At 42.5% G+C, this 23,392-nt stretch overlaps 2 protein-coding genes across 2 annotated transcripts in view; both read right to left on the reverse strand.

Annotated features, from left to right (window-relative positions):
* LOC122882637 (suppressor of tumorigenicity 14 protein homolog) overlaps positions 1-23,392 on the reverse strand; it is an 81,104-nt gene that overhangs the window by 7,317 nt on the left and 50,395 nt on the right. The gene's annotated exons all lie outside the window — the stretch shown is intronic.
* LOC122882639 (small heat shock protein hspG3-like) lies at positions 56-10,538 on the reverse strand. Its single transcript, XM_044210223.1, has 5 exons — positions 9,868-10,538; positions 8,993-9,280; positions 8,484-8,576; positions 1,340-1,372; positions 56-507 (listed from the first exon to the last, which is right to left on the reverse strand). Exons 2-5 carry the CDS (start codon positions 9,230-9,232, stop codon positions 460-462), a joined length of 414 nt encoding a protein of 137 aa, XP_044066158.1. The 5' UTR covers positions 9,233-9,280; positions 9,868-10,538; the 3' UTR covers positions 56-459.

The raw sequence follows: 23,392 nt of genomic DNA on the forward strand, positions 1-23,392 counted from the left end.
TATTGTTGTTTTTATTCAGTATTCTGTACTTTTCTGTAGTTACAGTGCAGCAGTCTTTTACAGGATGTAACAAAACATTTATTGAAGACGGGTCACAGTTGCAGATTCTGATCTCTTGTGCAGTGGATACACTGGTGCTGCACAAAAGGTGATGCCTGTTATGTTTTATAATGAACAGAAATGATGAAAACAATGTTTAATACGTCACGTTTCTTAACAGACTGCAGTCACACATTTTGACCCTCCTGTAGAGAGCTTTAATGTTGACGTTATATTTATATATTTACATTATAACTTGATTAAGTTGTGCAGAGTACCGGGAGCTGAAAGTTAGTCATTACAAATAACAAAAGCAAATAAATGATAAACATTACAGTTACAGATTAAAGCTCAGTATAAAATTTAGCCAACAGTATGTTGTGTTGCATAAAAAATGAAACTATCAGAGTCGACCCATCTCTACTGCTCGCCTGATGAACCTGGACTCGCAGACAAAAGGGGATCCACCTGTTTGGAGAAAACACAATTTCAAGTGGAACAGAATTTATTGCTTGAATAAAGAATAATAATATAACAAAATGTACAGAGCTCATATCTGGTGTCTAGCCTCTGACCCTGTCACTGCCCAGAAGGATACGCTAAGCTTACCAGAGAAAGAGACTGAGGAGTGACAAAAAACAGACCAAAAGTACAGCACAAGATGTGGACAGAGGTGTCTACATACTTTTGGCAACATAGTTTATATGAGCGACAGCTGCAGCATGAAAGTGAGCAGTGTGTCGACAGCTTAAACAGACCACCTCATTAAGAAAAGAGTCGGATGTACAGTATGCTGCAGACAGTAGAGTATGCCACGTGTCAGTGTAGAAGAAGAAGCTCACACTTTATTTTACAGAATCAGAGTTCAGTGGAAATGGTGTGATCAGTATAAACAACGTGTTGGGCTGATGAGACCTACAGCTGCTGCAGTGAATTTAGTGTCAGAGTTCAGAGATTAAACATGATATTTTTGGTCTCCTCGTAATCTTCAGTCAAAGTCAGCGCCTCCTGATAAAAGACTGTGTTCCTGTCAGAGTGAAAACTGATGGAGCAGCGACCTCTAGTGACCTCTGTAGAGATCACATGTCAGTCAGCCTCACTGGTGAGGAGCCACAACTGATCCACAAGTTTATCATCATCATCATCACTTGTATTATTAATATTTCATATATTTTATTATTATTATAGTGATAGACACATTCATTAATCAAGAGTTAATTTTATTCTTTCTCATGAGTTGGTGTCTACGCCCAAAGTGCATTTAGTAGAAAAAATATTTGTAGATGGATAGATAGTTTACCTCTGGCCTCACTGTTCGAAGAGGAATTCCGTCCTGCAAAGAGTTTCATAAAGTGAGTTTGGACTTTTTCATTTTCAGAAAGGAAATGAGAACACGTCAAATTGTTGTCACATAATCTTTTCATTTTTTGTTTGTCATTTGTACCATGTGTGTTCTGAGTCTGTGAAACACTCTCACTCATGTGTTCTTGTGTTTAAAACACTACATAGAAAAGGTTGAATTGTGTTGGTTTAACTTAACAACAATAGAACAGAATTTCATCGTTCACCAAGGCGGGAAATTGTCTTTGGCTCATCTGGCAGTTCATTCAAATGCTATGCTAGCTGCTGTGCTAGGCTGTACTTAGGCACAGTGGAGCTACATGCTAACATGCTCACAATGATAATGCTAACATGCTGATATTTAGCAGTTCAGAATCAGAATCAGAATCAGAAATACTTTATTGATCCCCGTAGGGAAACTCTTTGTTACAGCAGCTCGTCTTTACGTCAGTGCACACAGGAGAAAGTACTAGAAAAAATAAACACTATAAAACAGGTCAGAAATAAATTAAGTATCCTGTCGGTATAAGTATAAGATAAACTAAGTGTCAAGTACCAAGTGGGTTTACCGGCTGGTGATGAAAGTACAGTCGAAAATACAATGTACAGTCTAAAATACAATGTAACTCCTTATGTAATAAATAATATTAATAAGCGGATGTACTGTCGAAGAGTAATTGAGGTATATAGTTTCAGTAGCAATAAATAAGAAAAAACTAACAAGGGGAAAACTAATATTGAGGTATTAACACAGAATATTGCACAATTTATTAATTATGGCGGAGATGTAATGCTCAATGTCCAGTTTAGTGACCTAGGGTCAAACAGACTAACCCTTAGAGGGAGGAGTTAAATAGTTTGATGGCCACAGGCAGGAATGACTTCCTGTGGCGCTCTGTGGTGCTTTTTGGTGGGATGAGTCTTCCGCTGAAGGTGCTCCTTTGCTTGACCAGCACGTCATGGAGCGGGTGGGAGACGCTGTCCAAGATGGCATGTAGTTTGGCCAGCATCCTCCTCTCTGACACCACTGCCAGAGAGTCCAGCTCCACCCCCACAATGTCACTGGCCTTGCGGATCAGTTTGTTGAGTCTGTTGGCGTCCACTACCTTTAGCCTGCTGCCCCAGCATGCAACAGCATACAGGATAGCACTGGCCACCACAGACTCATAGAACATCTTCAGCATCATCCGGCAGATGTTGAAGGACCTCAGCCTCCTCAGAAAATAGAGGCGGCTCTGGCCCTTCCTATAAACAGCCTGAGTGTTCTTGGTCCAGTCCAGTTTGTTGTCTAAGTGTACTCCCAGGTACTTGTAGTCCTCCACAATGTCCACACTGACCCCCTGGATGGAAACCGGGGTCACTGGTGTCTTGGCCCTCCGTAGATCTAAAACCAGCTCCTTTGACTTTGTCGCATTGAGCTGCAGATGGTTCTGCTCGCACCATGAAACAAAGTTCCCCACCACAGCCCTGTACTCCGTCTCATCACCACCGCTGATACATCCCACCACAGCAGAGTCATCAGAAAACTTCTGAAGGTGGCAGGACTCTGTGTGGTAGCTGAAGTCTGTGGTGTGCCAGTCAGGTAGTCCACAATCCAGGACACAAGGAGGGCATCCACCTGCATCGCTGCCAGCTTCTCCCCCAGCAGGGCAGGCCGGATGGTGTTGAAAGCACTGGAGAAGTCAAAAAACATGATCCTCACCGTGCTTGCCGGCCTGTCCAGGTGGGTGTGGATGCGGTTAAGCAGGTAGATGATGGCGTTCTCAACTCCCAGCCGGGGCTGGTAGGCGAACTGAAGGGGGTCCAGGAGGGGTCTGACCATGGGCCGCAGCTGTTCCAGCACCAGTCTCTCCAGGGTCTTCATTATGTGGGAGGTCAGTGCCACCGGTCTGTAGTCCTTGGAGCCACTGGGGCGTGGCGTCTTCGGCACAGGAACGAGGCAAGATGTCTTCCACAGAATGGGGACCCTTTGAAGACTCAGGCTCAGGTTGAAGACATGCTGAAGGACTCCACAAAGCTGGGGGCACAGGCTTTTAGCACCCGGGGCTAACGCCATCGGGGCCTGCAGCCTTGTTTGAGTGGAGCCTCATCAGCTGTCCTCTCACCTGGTCAGCAGTCAGGCACACAGCAGAAGTTACAGGTGGGGAGGGGGAGTCGTCAGTCTGGAGAGGGCCGTTAGCCTGATGGGGAGGGGGGGAGCAGAGTACTCAGAGGAGCTTGAGGGCCGACAGCAGCTGAGTTAGAGGGGATGAGCAGGAGCCGGTGTGTCGAATCTGTTAAAGAACAGATTCAGTTCGTTGGCCCTGTCCAAGCTGCCTTCAACTCCTCTGCTGCCAGTCGGTCTGAAGCCAGTGATGGTCTTCATGCCGCTCCAGACCTCCCTCATATTGTTCTGCTGGAGTTTCCTCTCCAGCTTCCTCCTGTACTTCTCCTTGGCTTCCCTGATTTTCACCTTCAGGTCAGCCTGGATTGCCCTCACCTCCTCCCTATTATCATCCGTAAAGGCCCTCCTCTTGGCATTCAGAATGTCCTTGATGTCCTTTGTTACCCACGGTTTGTTATTTGGATAACAATGAACCATCTTGGTTGGGACATTGCAGTCCACACAGAAGTTAATGTAGTCAGTGATGCACTCAGTGAGCCCGTCAATGTCCTCTCCATGAGGCTCACAGAGTGCATCCCAGTTTGTCACCTCAAAACATTCCTGCAGTGTCTCATAGGCCTCCCCTGACCATCTCCTCACTGTCCTTGTGGTCACAGGCTGCCTTTTAACCAGAGGCACATAGCAGGATTTGAGGTGAACCAGGTTGTGGTCTGACCTACCCAGAGGGGGGAGGGGGGAGGGGGGAAGAGCTGTATGCATCCTTAACGTTAGCATACATCAGGTCCAGTGTCCTCTCCTCTCTAGTAGGGCAGCTCACATACTGGTTATAGTTATAATGTTTACCATGTTCACCAGAGTTATTTCAGTCTGGACCAAACTCTCATTTCAAATTACAAAAGCAAAGAAACAAAGTTTTCCAGTCTGCGTCCGTTAGAAACAGTATAATTACAGATTAAAGATCAATCCAATTTTGGTGACAATGCTCATACAACATTTCTCAACAGTATGTTGATGCACTTCACTCCTTGTTCTGCATAAGTTGCTGCATCTGTTAGAAAAACATGTCAGTCAGCCATCTCACATGGAACAGATTACAGAATAAATAGATTGAATATTTGGTGTAAAAGGCCTCCCCTGTCTTCAGGCCCCTCCTCCTCCTCATCTGATCCCTGATATGAAAGCAGAGTCGAGTTATTCTATTGAGCCTGTGGTGTGTGAGTCAAACGTTAAAGTAAACTAGCAGCGAAACAGACTCTGCTCCAAAGAAAGACATTTAACTTAACTGCTGCTGTTTCATTTTCATGAACTGCTTTGTCAGGTTTAGGGTTTAGGAAAAACGAAAGGCAGAAAGCCCTGAATGCAAACTTCTCCCACGTGCACTTTGTAAATACAGCCAGACTGGCCGGCGTGGATTTTAGTGCATGTGAGTCCCTCCTGTGAAACTGTTCGGCTGTGAGGAGAGCAATATAACAGCTGTTTCTTTTCTCTTCTAACCCAGTGAATTAAGTTTTTTTTCCCCAACCAAACCAGAGTTGATTATTGGAACAGTTGAAAGACTAACAAAGACGGTTTTGGTGAGTTTTATATTGTTTCCGTCCAGTTCGAATGAAGTGTGTTTTACAATGATCTGGGAGGTAAAATTACTGTTTTTCTCAGTGCAGTCTGGTGCGCCGCAGTGCCCATTAGATTTGGTCTGAGATGCTGGTGTTCCAGTGCCACATTTAGTGGCAGTGAATGTCGCTTACAAGACCTTTAAAAAATTATTCCAAATTCTTAATTATATACTGATCTGATGAACGAAATATACAGTTTTAGAAACTTGAATCTAGTTTTCCAATTTTAGTGATTTTTCCTACATGGAAAATTTAACTGACTGTTACACAGACCACAGTTTGGTCTTAAACTGGAATCTTAGATAGATTTACGTCTTCATTCAGTTCTTCATGAATACTGTGACTTCAACCATGTCAGTGTTTCAACAACACTGACTAATTTCACCCAGTATGTGAGTTGTCCTACTAGAGAGGAGAGGACACTGGACCTGCTGTATGCTAACGTTAAGGATGCATACAGCTCTTCCCCCCTCCCCCCTCTGGGTAGGTCAGACCACAACCTGGTTTACCTTAAACCCTGCTATGTGCCTCTGGTTATAAGGCAGCCTGTGACCACAAGGACAGTGAGGAGATAGTCAGGGGAGGCCTACGAGACACTGCAGGAATGTTTTGAGGTGACAAACTGGGATGCATTCTGTGAGCCTCATGGAGAGGACATTGATGGGCTCACTGAGTGCATCACTGGCTACATTAACTTCTGTGTGAACTGCAATGTCCCAACCAAGATGGTCCATTGTTACCCAAATAACAAACCGTGGGTAACAAAGGACATCAAGGACATTCTGAATGCCAAGAGGAGGGCCTTTACTGATGGTAATAGGGAGGAGGTGAGGGCTATCCAGGCCGACCTGAAGGTGAAGATCAGGGAGGCCAAGGAGAAGTACAGGAAGAAGTTGGAGCGGAAACTCCAGCAGAACAACATGAGAGAGGTCTGGAGCGGCATGAAGAGCATCACTGGCTTCAGACCGACTGGCAGCAGAGGAGTTGAAGGCAGCTTGGACAGGGCCAACGAACTGAATCTGTTCTTTAACAGATTCGACACACCGGCTCCTGCTCATCCCCCCTCTAACTCAGCTGCTGTCGGCCCTCAAGCTCCTCTGAGTCCACTGCTCCCCCTCCCCATCAGGCTAACGGCCCTCTCCAGACCGACGACTCCCCCCTCCCCCACCTGTAACTTCTGCTGTGTGCCTGACTGCTGACCAGGTGAGAGGACAGCTGATGAGGCTCCACTCAAACAAGGCTGCAGGCCCCGATGGCGTTAGCCCCGGGGTGCTAAAAGCCTGTGTCCCCCAGCTATGTGGAGTCCTTCAACATGTCTTCAACCTGAGCCTGAATCTTCAAAGGGTCCCCATTCTGTGGAAGACATCTTGCCTCGTTCCTGTGCCGAAGACGCCGCGTCCCAGTGGCTCCAAGGACTACAGACCGGTGGCACTGACCTCCCACATAATGAAGACCCTGGAGAGACTAGTGCTGGAACAGCTGCGGCCCATGGTCAGACCCCTCCTGGACCCCCTTCAGTTCGCATACCAGCCCCGGCTGGGAGTTGAGGACGCCATCATCTTCCTGCTTAACCGCATCCACACCCACCTGGACAGGCCGGCAAGCACGGTGAGGATCATGTTTTTTGACTTCTCCAGTGCTTTCAACACCATCCGGCCTGCCCTGCTGGGTGAGAAACTGGCAGCGATGCAGGTGGATGCCCCCCTTGTGTCCTGGATTGTGGACTACCTGACTGGCAGACCACAGCGCGTGCGCCTTCAGCACTGTGTGTCGGACAGCGTGGTCAGCAACACTGGGGTCCCTCAGGGGACCGTCCGCTCTCCTTTCCTCTTCACCATCTACACCACGGACTTCAGCTGCCACACAGAGTCCTGCCACCTTCAGAAGTTTTCTGATGACTCTGCTGTGGTGGGATGTATCAGCGGTGGTGATGAGACGGAGTACAGGGCTGTGGTGGGGAACTTTGTTTCATGGTGTGAGCAGAACCATCTGCAGCTCAATGCGACAAAGTCTAAGGAGCTGATTGTGGATCTACGGAGGGCCAAGACACCAGCGACCCCGGTTTCCATCCAGGGGGTCAGTGTGGACATTGTGGAGGACTACAAGTACCTGGGAGTACACTTGGATAACAAACTGGACTGGACCAAGAACACTCAAGGCTGTTTACAGGAAGGGCCAGAGCCGCCTCTATTTTCTGAGGAGGCTGAGGTTCTTCAACATCTGCCGGACAATGCTGAAGATGTTCTATGAGTCTGTGGTGGCCAGTGCTATCCTGTATGCTGTTGCATGCTGGGGCAGCAGGTTGAAGGTAGCGGACACAAACAGACTCAACAAACTGATCCGTAAGGCCGGTGACATTGTGGGGGTGGAGCTGGACTCTCTGGCGGTGGTGTCAGAGAGGAGGATGCTGGCCAAACTACACACCATCTTGGACAGTGTCTCCCACCCGCTCCATGACGTGCTGGTCAAGCAAAGGAGCACCTTCAGCGGAAGACTCATCCCCCCACAATGCACCACAGAGCGCCACAGGAAGTCATTCCTGCCTGTGGCCATCAAACTCTTTAACTCCTCCCTCTAAGGGTTAGTCTGTTTGACCCTAGGTCACTAAACTGGACATTGAGCATTACATCTCCGCCATAATTAATACAATTGTGCAATATTCTGTGTAATACTCCCGTGCAATATTAGTTTTGCCATGTTAGTGTTTCTTATTTATTGTTATCGATATTATATACCTCCATGACTCTGGACAGTACATGCACCGCTGCTTATTACTTATTACTTATTCTGTTACATTGTATTATTATACTTTACTATCATCATCAACCGGTAAACCCACTTGGTACTTGACACTTAGTTTATCTTATACTTATACCGACCTGTTACTTAATTTATTTTCTGACCTGTTTTATAGTGTTTATAGTTTTTATAGTGTTTTATAGTGTATGATATTGTTTGCTTACTTTCTCCTGTGTGCACTGACGTAAAGGCAAGCTACTGTAACAAAGAGTTTCCCTTCGGGGATCAATAAAGTATTTCTGATTCTGATTCTGATTCAATTTTAGTGATTTTTCCTACATGGAAAATTTAACTGACTGTTACACAGACCACAGTTTGGTCTTAAACTGGAATCTTAGATAGATTTACCTCTTCATTCAGTTCTTCATGAATACTCCTGCAGAGTTTCATACAATGAAAATGAAAAGAATTGAAACGACATAAATGTACAATCAATGCTGTCGTTATTATCATTCCCTCTTTTTGTTTTCTTCTGTCTCATAGTTTCCCTTGTGTCCTGTTACTGCCCACCATGTAACAAATTGATTTTTGTATAAAAAGTGAGCTATAAATAGCTGAGTAGCTGACTTGTTAACTCAGAAACAGACCTGTGGTTGCTGTTGCTGCTCCCGTCGCTGCCACGGCTGTTGCTGCTCCGGCTGTTGCTGCTCCGGCTGTTGCTGCTCCGGCTGTTGCTGCTCCTGTTCACAACACATGATCTACATTTTAGAGTTTGAATAAGAAGCCTGCTAAGAGCTTTGCTTCTGCCCTGGATTTTATGGGGGACAACTGGGCGAAGTAAGGTTGTAGTGACATTTTATGTTTTAAAGGGGACACTGTTGCAAAGGTGCTCTGGCTCAAACCCTGGCCTAAAGGAAAATGTCCTCTTCTGGTTCCTAAGTGTGGAAAGCTCAGAGAAAGTCAGAGGATCACCAAACTCAGGAGGATTCATCCTCTGGGGAACACGAATGTTTGTATAAACTTTCATGACAATCCATCACATGTTTGTTGAGATATTTCAGTCTGGACCAAAGTGGTGGAAGCTGCTAAAACTCCAGATGAAAATGACAAAGACACATGAAGCTCAACATGGAGCCAACAGCTGTTGATTATTTACCTGATTGGCTCCTGCTGCTCCGGGACCAGTGTTGTTTTCAATCAGTTCTTTAGCAACATCAAAACATGTTTCCCACTGTTCGCCATGCATTTTGCTCTCGACTCCTTCAGTCAATTTTTTTTTCGCTGCTGTTGTCAAAATCTCTTTCAGTACATTCTTCTCCTCGTCCAAAATCACTTTGTAATATAGACGTTTTCTGTCAGACTTTTTCTTACAGCATTTCTCTCCAAATGATGACATTAAGGAGGCCACAAGAAGGATACTAAAGAGTAGAGAGAGGCCAATAACCTGAAAAAGAGGCAACCAAGATGGTTATATTATCACCACAGAAGCTGAGAAACCTGCAATATTTTTATTCCGTTACCATGAGATCACGAGTTCATTGTCTCCGGATAACAGAGCCACCAGCCATGAGTCCACTAAGCACAACACCACATCCTGTGCACTTTGTATGACACACCTACATCTTCAATCACAAACTCAGAGCCCACGTATAATCTGCCTGATCAAAACGTTCTGCATGCACACTGTATATACTCTCTCCTGTGAAGTTGCTGCTATACTCTTATTAAATGAAGACTGATTGAATTATCTTGTTTTCTCTGGACAACAATTTTCAGTTTTCTGAAGATAATGGCTTAATTATTACGTCATCTTGAGAAAACGACCTTGTGTTTTTTTAAGATAATTATCTCAAGATAATGAATAAAATTAAATTATTACAACCACGGCCGTTCTCAGCCTCTGTATACAGCATTACTATGTTCAGATACTGTGTACAGATAAAACTCAGGCTGCTCTGATGGAATAACACCACAGTAAAATAACAGAATAACACAGACTGGCAAGATGTGAAGAAAGCAAGAAAAACTGACCTTTGAATGGTTTTTCAGCTCCGTGATTCTTGTTTGATCCTCATCTGTGATGTTTTTCTTGTCTTTGCAGGCTAACTGTTTCTGTTGTTCAGACTGATCATTGCGACAGCAAACATACCAGTCTCCCTCGATTAACACAGATACAACCCACAGCAGACCGATGAAAGCTGCCTTGATAATGTGATACAGTAAAACACAGAAAAATTTGCAACGTTTTTCCGTACACCAGTTGCAGCAGTTACATGTACATGGACATGTATATTTTAAGGCTCTCTGAAATGTCTTGTCCGACCAGAGTTTTAAAATAAATATAATAAAAATGGCATAGCCATGTAGAAACTGCAGTCAATATCTTCTGGTTTGCAAGTGCACTCCAAATTCTTGTCAAGCACATTATTGTGAACAAAAATCACAATGATTGCGGCGTAGGTGCTGAGTTCTTTGAAGACAAAATTTGGCAAAAATGTCTTCATCTTTGGTGCGGAGTTTGCATCTGCTGAGAGCTGCTGCGTGTAACCTCTGGATATACTTACAGGAAACCATGTGTTTCCTGTTTGAAAGTAAGCTGCAGCACTGGGTTTGACCTGCAAGTATTCGACTTAGATTTCACTTGTTGAGTTTTATGTTTTTGCTTTCTGTTCTCATGAATCTGTTTCTTGCAGTATTTTTTCACTCCTTACTCCTTACCTAATTAAAATTACTGTGGCACTTTAACGTCGTTCTTGAAACCAAGTTTGAAGTTTTAAAATGAAAATGAAAAAAAAAAAATCAAGAAAGCAGCCATTATGTTTTAAATGTAGAACCAACTGAGGAGAATCTTTCATACACTGCATCCCAGTGAAATGATTAAATCAAATTCTGCCTACAGCTTCTGTGACCGCTTTCAGCTCGCCTGTACAGCATGGAGGAGTCCATCAAATCTCAACACAGAGTCTTCTTGCAGTGACTGAATGGCAGAAAGAATGTGATTTGGTTTAGCTACAGCTAGCGTCAGTTGCTTGTTTTTTGTCACAGCACCAGTGCTAGCTGGCAACATGGAGTCACCCGCAGGGTCGAATTTAAAAAAATGTGTGCGTCGTCTTCTGTTGCAAAAGTTGATAGCTGTTCTGGTTTGATTTGGGGTTAGAGAGGTAAGTTCAGGTGTAACAGAGACTGATGGAAGCACTACAGCCTTGTACTTGTAAGATATGAAAATGAGCCTACTCACCGCTTTGAATTATGTTTTTACATTTGTCTTTTGTTTGCTCCCAAGTCCGTCTCACACCGCTCAGGATGCAGCTCAAAGAATAAAATGATCGTACAGCCATAAGAATAAATCTAAGCAACACAGAAATTTAATGGGATACACAAACCATCCAACCTTCTTATAATTGTTTCTTTTACAATTTTTAGGTTTATTTTAATTCTTAACTATTGAGTTACATTATACTTTATTCCTGCACTTAAGTCTTGCACTGCTCTATTTTAAGTTTTAATTCACCCGCTGTCTTTACATCTTATCCTTGGTGTTTTATTTATGGTTTTTAATCGCCCATTGTGTTTAAATGTTATCTTTTATTCCCTATGCCTGCCTGATTATTCATACATTACTGTGTATTTCATTGTCGTGTCTTAAGTGTAAAGCACTTTGTACAGGGGCGGAGCTAGACTCCCACAGTGTCTACAACACTATACATGGCCTATTCAAACATAAAATAGACAGTCTACAACACCACAGGCAGCGACAGGTGCCGAGATTCGGTAAACATTAAGTTAAACAACAGATTAATCTAACATTCTGACTGATTTCTTCATAACCAAAATTTAAGTTAATAAAGACTAATTATGGATGTTTCACTCACCAACTGTTGTCGCTGCTCAGCCTGCTGTAGGCCTAGCTTAGTGTAGGCTAGCATTAGTCCATTTGTGTAGAGTTATTCCACCATCCTCCATAGAACAAAATAATCCGAACAGGTTAACGGACTTTGTACATATCACGGTCCCATTTTAACACTTCATACTCCTCTCCTTCGTGGTGGCAAACGACAAACGGGAGGAGATCAAAACGAAGCTTCATACATAAATATTGTAGTGACGGCCCACATTTCCCATCATGCCTAGTGCTTGACTGAGTAGTTTAAATTTGCTGTTTTATGTTCCAAATTGCAAATGCTACTTTTTGTTAGTGTTTGTAATGTGTCTGTTCAGAACATGGTGGTTTATGTTTGTAGTTGTCATTTTTGTGCTGATTTATAGTTTTAACCATTGGTGAGGTGGCTGTTACATTTCTTGAGTCCAGCTGTATTTTTGAGTTGAATAGAGTTACAGAATTAGTAAAGACTTTATTTCTGTTCATTATTCTGTGTTCTCTGCTGCAGTGGTGTGATCACTTACATTTATCAAATACAGAGAGATAGAAATAAAGGCCTGACTCAGCCTCTAATACAAGCCTGCTTCAAATAAAGGCCTGTTATTTTCTGTAGTTGAGGGAAATGAAGCTGCCACCCAGTTCACTATATGAGGAAATAGGGTAGCTCAGAAGTGCCCCCTATTGAACGTGGGCCCTGGGGTGATTGACCCTTCTGCACCCACGGTAGCTGTGCTTAGGACTTGGTTTTGATAAGTGCTATACAAATAAACTTTATTATTATAAATGTAATTATAATCAGATGTCGTGCCCTAACGATGGAGCAGTGATATTATAAGACGGTGACTTTTTGCCAGCTGCAGCTGTGTTGCTTTCAGCTGGATTATGTGTTTAATTTCTTCATATTTGTCAAATATTATAGTTTGTTCTTCATTTGTAAAATATGCCGCTCTGCTGCCAGTAGACTTGTCCATCTCTGCGATTGGTCATATGCTACAAATACTGTCCCTTTTATGTTAACGCACTCATGGCTAGATTGGGAAACCTGGGTTGACTTACCAAATTGATAACCAGCGTCATGTGACCGCTTATCCTTAATGCTGTAGTTAGGGTTAGTGAAGCCAGATAACGAAAAGAGATCCGGGGTGTGTTGAACTACTTATAATGTCACTAAGTACAGTAGGCCTACTTTATTATTTCTCTAATAGCTCAGACAGCAATGAGAGCTGTGTCACGGCTCGTTCTCTCTCTCCTCTCTGTGTTTGTGGGCGGTTCCCTGTGGCTCTGCCGGCTTGGCGCTTTCCACACACCTGCTAGTCATCCGCAATCAGCACTCCTGGTCGCCCTCAACTCACCTCCACCTCTCCAAGAACCCAGCGCTGACATCCAGTCTCCGCCGGATCATTGTGCCATACACGGATTACCTGCCTGCCTGCCATCTGAACCCACCAGCCCCTCTTCATTCTGGATTTATCTCCCCACACCAACTCTCTGGAAAGATCTACATCTCTGCTCCACTCTTATCACTTAACTCCTCTTCAAATTACAATAAAGGCTGTTAAAACTTACCTGTCTGCTGTCCTGTTTGGGTTCAAACCAGATCCGTGACAAGATAGAAGCAGTTTCTCTTCATGGTTTAGTGGAAGCTTCCTTTGAGTTTATTAGTACAATAATAAGACAAACAGTAAATTAAATGGATGGATGATACCCAATTATATCTATCGATCAAGCCAGATGAAACTAATCAGTCAGCTAAACTTCAAGCATGCCTTAAGGGCATAAAAACCTGGATGACCTGCAATTTTCTGATGTTAAACTCCAACAAAACTGAAGTTATTGTACTTGGCCCCAAAAACCTCCAAGACACATTATCTAAAGATAGAGTTACTCCTGATGGCATTGCCCTGGCCTCCAGCACCACCGTAAGGAACCTCGGAGTTATCTTTGATCAGGATTTATCCGTTAACGCCAACGTGAAACAAACTTCAAGGACTGCCTTTTTTCACCTTACGTAACATTGCCAAAATCAGGCACATCCTGTCTCAAAATGATGCAGAAAAACTAGTCCATGTATTTGATACTTCTAGGCTGGATTATTACAGTTCCTTATTATCAGGCTGCCTGAATAAGTCTCTTAAGACTCTCCAGTTGATCCAGAATGTTCTTTTTGCCAAGCAATGTGAGATCTACAGTCGGGTCAGGGAGTATCCAAGGGTGTATTACTGGGAGTGGTACTGCTGGACTAATGTTTATTTCAGTTATTCCTAGTTCTTTTGCTTTCTGCTCAACTGTCCATCCAACACTTTTTGTCTCTCTCCTCTCCTTTTTCCAACAGGGTTTTAGTGCATCTTGCATTGGATGATCTTCATTATGTCCTTTTAAATGAACCCAGTAGTTTAAACATAGCTGTGTTCTCCTTAATTCCAGTGGCATTTCTCCCATTTCCACTTGTAATGCTGATGTTGGGGTTGTTCTGATGGCACCTGAACACAGTCTTAAAGCCTGATATTGAATGTTGTCTAGCTTTCTGAGAGATGTACTTGCTGCAGATCCAAACGCTACACACCCAGAATCTAATACTGATCTTACTGATCCTGTAGATGGTTTTCAGTGCTGATCTCTCTGCCCCCCATTCACTTCCCACCAGACATCTCATTACATTTAATACTTTTTTACAGTTGTCACCTTCTGAATATGTTCTGCCCATGTGATTCTTTCATCAAACCACAACCCCAGAAATTTCAATTGTTTCACTCTCTCCAATTCTTGATTATATAATTTAAATTTCAAATGACTGTCCTTTCTTTTCCGTGTAAAGAACATTGTCTTTGTTTTGTCTGCTGAGAACTTAAATCCCCACTTAAATGACCATTCTTCTATTTTAACAATCGCCTCCTGTATTTTCTTCACACTAAATTCTAAATTCTTACCTCTTTTCCATATTGCCCCATCATCCGCAGAAAGAATCCCATTCTCCAAATTCAGAAAAACATCATTTATCATAATAAAAAATAACAATGGAGTCAATATACTCCCTTGAGGAGTTCCATTTTCAACAAAAAAAAATCTGAATAATACTTCCCTATTCTTACTTGAATCGATCTTCCATATAAAAAGTCTTTAATCCACCTATACATCAGGCCTTTAACCCCTAATGTACTTAGTTTAATTAATAATCCTTCCATCCACAAGCCTTCTCTATATCAAAAAAGATGGACACTAAGCTTTCCCTATTAATCTACGCTTTCCTTATTTCATGTTCTAAACATAAAGCAGGGTCCATGGTATTTCTGCCTCTTCTGAATCCACTCTCATATTTTGATACATAGCCTTTGCTTTCCATATAATATGTCAATCTTATTATACAGTTCCAGTAGGATGTCCTTAGATGTTTCACTTAGATGATTTATCATAGTGTAACATATCTGATCTTTCCCCGGTGTTGACATCTTAGTTTTCCTGAGAGCACGATTTAGTTCTGACTGTGTGAACGGTATATTTGTTAAATCATTGGTATCTTCCTCTTTCTGTAGTAGTTCCTTATTCTCAGCTGTTGTCTTTTCCCTTCCTCTTTGCCCTTCTTCACTATTATTATTAGAGCTGTGAATTTTAACAGAAGTTTGTGCCGACATCTCTGTTTCCTGCTCGTCTGTCACCGCTGTAGTTCCACTGTCCACCGATACTGGACATCCATACTCTCTTTTAACCCCATTCATTCTTTTATCATTCCCCAGATTTTAGCAATTTCTGTTTCTCTTCCTGCAGAGTTACAAAACTTCCTCCAAAACTCCTTCTTTGCATTCTTAATTGTTTTCCTTACCTTAGCTTGCAACCTTTTATATTCAATAAGATTCTGAAAACTGTGAGTTCTTTTAAACATTTTAAAAGCTTATTTCATGATTTTATTAAATTTTCACGTTCCTTTTATGCTTAGCTCATTTCCTTTGCTGCCCCTAGAATGGCTTCACAAACAGCATTATTTAGTTCAACAACTTTTTGCATTTCTTTATCACTAATCGCCTTAAATTTTTCCCAATCAGCACTGCTGAAACCCATCGATCTACTCCTCCAGTACCATATTCCTCTGCACACAGCCCTACTTCTGACATTGGTGTTGTGGGAGAGCCTGGTATTTGAGCTGTGGAGACTGATGGTAGATTGGAAACAGGTGTGCCGCTGATCAGCAGCAGGCGGGAACCCACGGAGCCAGACCAGAAGAGAAACACACACATCCAGAGACGAGTCGGGGACACACCAGGGAAGGAGAGCACAACGGAGAACACACGGCTGGGGAGGATAAGGTGGCTGACTACCACATTTGCTGGTTCCTGTTTTTTCTTCCTCTTCCTGTTGTGTTTTATAATGAACAGAAATGATGAAAACAATGTTTAATGTGTCACATTTCTTAACAGACTGCAGTTAAACATTTTGAACCTCCTGTAGAGAGCTTTAATGTTGACGTTATATTTGACTTAAATTTGCATTACATTTGCATTATAACTTGATTAAGTTGTGCAGAGTACTGGGAGCTGAAAGTTAGTCAAAAAGTCACAAAAATATAAATCACAATAGAAACATATATTTTAAACTGTCATAACAAATAACAAAAGCAAATAAATGATAAACATTACAGTTACAGATTAAAGCTCAGTATAAAATTTAGCCAACAGTCTGATGTGTTGTATAAAAAATGAAACTATCAGAGTCGACCCATCTCTACTGCTCGCCTGATGAACCTGGACTCGCAGACAAAAGGGGATCCACCTGTTTGAAACACAATTTCAAGTGGAACAGAATTTATTGCTTGAATAAAGAATAATAATAAAGCAACATGTCTTTCCTGTTTGGCAGGAAATCAACTGCATGAGCTGCAACAGACATCTGAACCATGCGCGTCATTAGTGGACCACGCCTGAGTGACAGCAAGCTTTCGGTTTCTGCTGGAATTTGTTTCCTACTCTCTTTGTTCTTGTTGAAATGGTTTTTACAGTGATTAAAAATGCAATCTAACAATCAAATATGATTACTGGTTGTAGAACTGTGGTCTTAAGTTTGATGTTAATTCCATTTAAACTAAGCGCCCAATAAAAGAGGAAGTGAGTACTTAATGTCCACTATTGTGTCCACTAAAGCTGCCTCTCCTGTTCACTGTGGCCCTCGTCTTCCCTGGGCCACTGTCCTCTCGCTCAGCCTGAGGACACCTTGACAGCCACTGCCAGTAACCGGTCCTGCGTGGACTACAGCCAACACAGCTTCCCATACGCCGGAGTACTATACACCCACATGGCTGGGCAGAGCTTTTCTCCCTCAGTTGTACTCCAGCATTAACCCCTTCTCAGAATCAGAATCAGAATCAGAAATCCTTTATTGATCCCCGAAGGGAAACTCTTTGTTACAGTAGCTCGCCTTTACATCAGTGCACACAGGAGAAAGTACTAGCAAAAAATATGATACACTATAAAACAGGTCAGAAAATAAATTAAGTACCAGGTGGGTATAAGTACAAGATAAAATAAGTGTGAGGTACCAAGTGGGTTTACCGGTTGATGATGATAATACAGTATAATAATACAATGTAATAAAATAAGTAATAAGCAGAGGTGCATGTACTGTCGAGTTAAGTGTAGCTTATTGAGATTATTAAGATATTGCACAGCAGTAATGGAGGAATATAATATCAATGTCAATAAACAGGAAAAAAAAAACTAACATGGGAAAACTAAATATTGCACGGAGTAGTACACAGAATATTGCACAAGTATGGCAGAGATGTAATGATCAATGTCCAGTTTAGTGACTTCGGGTCATACAGACTGACACTTAGAGGGAGGAGTTAAAGAGTTTGATGGCCACAGGCAGGAATGACTTCCTGTGGCGCTCTGTGGTGCATTGTGGGGGGATGAGTCTTCCGCTGAAGGCGCTCCTTTGTTTGACCAGCACGTCATGGAGCGGGTGGGAGACACTGTCCAAGATGGCGTGTAGATTACCCAGCGTCCTCCTCTCTGACACCACCGCCAGAGAGTCCAGCTCCGCCCCCACAATGTCACCGGCCTTACGGATCAGTTTGTTGAGTCTGTTAGCGTCCGCTACCCTCAGCCTGCTGCCCTCAGCCTGCTGCCCCAGCATGCAACAGCATACAGGACAGCACCGGCCACCACAGACTCATAAAACATCCTCAGCATTGTCCGGCAGATGTTGAAGGACCTCAGCCTCCTCAGGAAACAGAGGCGGCTCTGGCCCTTCCTGTAAACAGCTTGAGTGTTCTGAGCCCAGTTCAGTTTATTGTCCATGTGTACTCCCAGGTACTTGTAATCTTCTACAATGTCCACACTAATCCTTTGCATGGAAACCAGGGTCACTAGTGCTATGGCCCTTCGTAGGTCTACAACCAGCTCCTTAGACTTTGTCACATTGAGCTGCAGATGGTTCTGCTCACACCATGAGACAAAGTTCCCCACCACAGCCCTGTACTCAGACTCATCACCACCGCTGATACTTCCCACCACAGCAGAGTCATCAGAAAACTTCTGAAGGTGGCAGGACTCTGTGTGGTGGCTGAAGTCTGTGGTGTAGATGGTGAAGAGAAGGGAGAGAGGACGGTCCCCTGAGGGACCCCAGTGTTGCTGACCACGCTGTCCCACACAGTGCAAAAGCATGACAGTTGGCATCAATGATAATATGATAATGATAATGTCGTTAAGTGCAGAACTTTATTATTTCTCAGCTCAGACAGCAATGAGAGATGTTGGTGATAGAAGCAGTTTCTCTTCATGGTTTAGTGGAAGCTTCCTTTGAGTTTATTAGTACAATAATAAGACAAACAGTAAATTAAATGTGAAACACAATGATACAGTTCAATGATTAAAAGAGAAAATTACATGTTTGCAAACATCATGAGGATACACTGTGTGTGAGCTCCCTGGTGTTCATAATAAAAAGCTCATCACAGGCGGTGCCAATAAACCATCCAGTACACCACAGAACAAACTGGGCACTTCTGAAGGGTTTTTACGTTTTTTAAGCTAAAGGCTGTAACACGTCCTGCAGGAGTCGACTGCTACACTGGTAAAAATTAACAGTTAATATCTTCACCATGAAAAAGTCATCACAGGGAGCTTTATTTCTCTTGTTTATAGTGTAACATTATTAAAAATAGCCTGCAGTTACACATTCTGACCTTCCTGTTCAGGGTGTCGCTGTCGTGCCAAATTATCACAGAGACATTTAAAGCTTTTCACCTGCATTATAATTTGATTCAGCAGTTAAACATTTATTTGTAGCACCAGACTGACCTCTACAGAATACTGGGCGCTGAAGGCTGAAGGCTCAACACAGAAAATATAAACCATGACAGAAGCATTTCTTTAAAACTCTCATTACAAATTACAAAAGCAAAGAAACAGAAATACTTTATTGATTCCAGAGGGGAAACTCTTTTGTTACAGCTGCTCACTGTCACGTCAGTGCACACAGGGATAGAAGTACTGAGCAAATCAAAATATAATACACTATAATACAGGTCAGATAATAAACAAAGTTTTCCACAGTCTTCGTCAGTTAGAAACAGTATAATTACAGATTAAAGATCAATCCAAGGTTGGTGATGATGCTCATACAACATTTCTCAACAGTATGTTGATGCACTTCACTCCTTGTTCTGCATAAGGGGCAGCATCTGTAAGAAAAACGTCAGTCAGCCATCTCACATGGAACATCATGTTGCTCGTAAGGAACAAGGATTATTGATTGATTGACACTCGGATCAAACCATTGGTTCATATGTAAGCCTAATTTAAAGTCGTGGCTGTCACAGTCTGTCTCTCTACCAGCCCAGATCCTTTTTGGGATCCTAGCTGCTATGTTTCTGTGTTGCCTTGTGTTTTTGCTTTTGAGCTTCTCTCACCTGAACCTGCCTGTACCTGCACCTCCTGATAAAAGACTACAGTGTTCAGAGTGAAAACTGATGGAGCAGCGACCTCTAGTGACCTCTGTAGAGATCACATGTCAGTCAGCCATAAATTGTATTCTTTCTCATGAGTTGGTGCAGATGCAATTTTTGTCTATTCAACAGTCCATAGAGAGAAAATTTTAAAAAATAATTCAAAAATCTTAGACATTGATCTGATGAACGAAATATACAGTTTCTGGTACTTGAATTAAATTTTCACAGCAAGGTGAGCAGATTAAAGTAGTTTGTGAGGAAACACTAAAATAATGTGTTGAATTAAGTAGAACTAAAATGGTGAAATAAAAAATAAGGAATAGAAATATGGTAATATATTCTTTAAAACATATATATATTTTATTTTTTTCATTAGACAAATATACCGTATGTTGTAAATAATAGCATTATCAGAGAAATACCCTGAAATATTGTGATATTATTTATCGCCCACCCCTAGCGCACGGAGTATCTTCTTTTGTGGTATGCCACTGCGCTTATAGCTACAATGAATGCTGCCTCCACCCGACCGAATGTAATTAAACACAGAAAAGTATGACTGAACTTTTTGGGGAGCTCCTCCTGTTGTTGCGGCTGTTGCTACTGTAGTTATTCCGGCTGTTGTTCCGGCTGCTGCTCCGGCTGTTGCTCCTGTTCACAACACATGTTCTATTTTTCAGAGTTTGAATAAGAAGCCTGCAATATGTTATATTATAAAACTAGTTAGAAATTTTCTAAAATGCAGTTAAAGTTGATCACAAGCAGCAGATGTGAATTTAGACAATGAAACACATTCCCACTTCCTGTGTAGACAGGAAAACATAAATAAAATATAAAATAACGGAGCACTCCCTTGTTGCTGAAACGCCTAAGGTCAATAAACTGAAGTAACAAAATTGCAGGAAACTACTGATACAAAAACACAAAACAAACTTCTGCCTATTAGTATCTTAACAAATCAACTACTTACAACTTTTTGTTATAGACCTTCAGGCAAACTGAATGAAAAAACTGCTATATTCTTATCTTTACCTGGTTCTCTGTCCGAATCAGTTCTCCAGCAACAACAAAACAGTCTTCCCATTGTCTACGACGTATTCTGTCCTCGATTTCTTCAGTCAACTTTTCTTTTGCTGATTGCCTCAAAAGCTCTTTCACGACTTTTTGCCCCTCCTCCAAAATCAGTTTGTCATATAAAACATTTCCCTTGCAACAACTTTGTTTTCCACAACATTTTCTGCATCCTAACAATGACATTAAGACTGCAGCAACAATGATACTAAAGAGTAAAGAGCCACCAATAACCTGAAAAAGAAACAAAGATGGTTATATTATAATAGCATTTCTGTGTTCTTGCAGTAATTTTCTTAAGATAGTTCTCGCTGATCTAGTAGAACAAGACCACAGTGAAATAAAAAGGTAGTACACAACGACATGATGGAAACACTCACCCTGGACTTGTTTTTCAGGTCAGCGATGATGACTCGATCCTTGTCAGTGATATTCTTCTTGTCTTTGCAGGCTAACTGTGCCTGTTGTTCAGAGTGATCATTCCAACAGCAAACAAACCAGTCTCCATCGAGTAACACAAAAGCAACCCAAAGCAGACCAACAAAAGCTGCCTTAAGAAGTTTACAGAAGACAGAACAACAAAATCTGCAATGGCATCGAGTTGGACATGAACACACATATCTACAGACTCTCTGAAATGACATGTCTGTCAAGAGTACTAAGAAAAATATTATAAAAACTGGCAGAGCCGGGTACAAATAGCAGACCAAATCTTGTGGTTTGCAAGTGCATTCAAAGTCCCTGTCAAGCACAATACTGTAGGTAAACATCAAAATGATTGCAGCATAGATGCTGAGCTTTCCAGAAACAAGTTTTGTCAATACGCTGTCCATCTTCGATGTACAGTTGGCATCAGCTGACAGCCTGCAGCTTATACCCTCTGAATATATACCAACATGAAACCATGTATTTCCTGTTTCTGTTGTGTGTGCTGCAAATGAAGAGTATAGAAAGTCAGCCATCCATCATAGTTAGCCACACCTCTCTCCTGACCCTAGTGTGCTCTCCTTTCCCCATGTTCCTTGTGTGTGTGTGTGTGTGTGTGTGTGTGTGTGTGTGTACTGGTCTGGCTCCCTGGTCCGCCCTCCTGCTGCTGATCACTGGCACACCTGACGTCCAATCATCCAATAAGTCTCCACAGTATATCTACCAGGCTCCACCAGCACCAGATTGTCTCCGTACACTTGTATGATACTTTAGTCTCGGCTCCTACCTCGACCAAAGTTAAGTTGTAGTTACTTGCTATTGTTGTCTCTTTTGTAATTCTGTCTGTCTCTGCCACAGAGCTATTCCCTGCCGGTGATCACAGCCACAGTGTCCTCTCTGATCTCTGCGAGGCTGCCTGCCACGCTACCTGAGCCAGCTGCCGTTCCTGTCCTACCTGCCTCCCCACACGAGTAAGCTGCCTTGCCGGTTCTGTCCATCACGCTACACGAGCCAACCCAGAACCTACACTCACCGTCTCCGTCCCCGGAGCCTAGCCGTTTCTCCTAGGACCGGGCCTACTTCGTCCTCTCTGGCTACAGTGGACTACACTGGAGTCGCCGCTCTGGAAGAGCGCATATCCACCTATGATTGAAGTGTTTTAATAAAAACTGTTGCTACCACAATCCAAGTACCACCTTCTTGTGTTCTGCAATTGGGTTCTTAGATTGCGCACTACGACATCCACATTTGAAGGCAAGGCAATGCAAGTTTATTTATATAGCACATTTCAGTTCATTTGCTTTACATAAAACATAAAAGGGATCAGGAGAAAATGTAAAAGCAACATAAGGCAATATAAAAATGCATTTAAATAAGATAAAACAGGTGAGTAAAAGTTATAAATTAGTCAAAAGCCTCGAATTTGATTTAATAAAAGGCAGCGGAAAACAGAAAAGTCTTCAGCCTTGATTTAAAAGAACTGAGTGTCTCAGCAGACCTGCAGTTTTCTGGGAGTTTGTTCCAGATATGTGGAGCATAAAATCTGAACACTGCTTCTCCATGTTTAGTTTGGACTCTGGGGACAGAAGGCAGACCTGTCCCAGATGATCCGAGAGGTCTGGATGGTTCATAACGTAGCAGAAGATCAAAAATGCATTTTGGCCCTAAACCATTCAGTCCTTTATAAACTAACAGCAGTTAACAGGTCCAAAATCCTGTTACAACAAAAAGGGCAATAAAGTACAAAATACAAAAGTACCATCAGTTCTGTGAGAAAGACCTACATCAGTGGTGTAGATGGTGGTCTGCACAAATGTGTACATGCCGTTTAAGGCCAGGTCATAGGAGATGCCAAATGAAAAGTGCATCAAAAGGCTGACAGGGAAGACTTGGCCTTGCAGGGAAGGCGCTCACCATCCGGTGTAGTACTCATGTGTTGAGCTTTCCAATGGTTAAATGGGCACCAAATTATGTCGGTGCAATCAATGAAATTTGGCAAAATCAAAATTATCAAAGATAATCATAAATAACATCTTCAATGAATAAAGTTCTTGGAGGGTACCACCCTTAAATAAGGAAAAATTATAGCTAATTAATTGATTCAGTCTTATAAAATATACTAAACTATCAATTTGTAGCTCAGATTAATAGGTCACAGGTCAACTGACCAATGGTACCTGGAAGCTGGGTCCATGGGGGGAGTTCACCTGGAGGATTGTGGGAGACTGAGTTCAAAAGCT

The sequence above is a fragment of the Siniperca chuatsi genome, linkage group LG10 (assembly GCF_020085105.1).
Source record: "Siniperca chuatsi isolate FFG_IHB_CAS linkage group LG10, ASM2008510v1, whole genome shotgun sequence".
Classification (NCBI taxonomy): Eukaryota; Metazoa; Chordata; class Actinopteri; order Centrarchiformes; family Sinipercidae; genus Siniperca; species Siniperca chuatsi.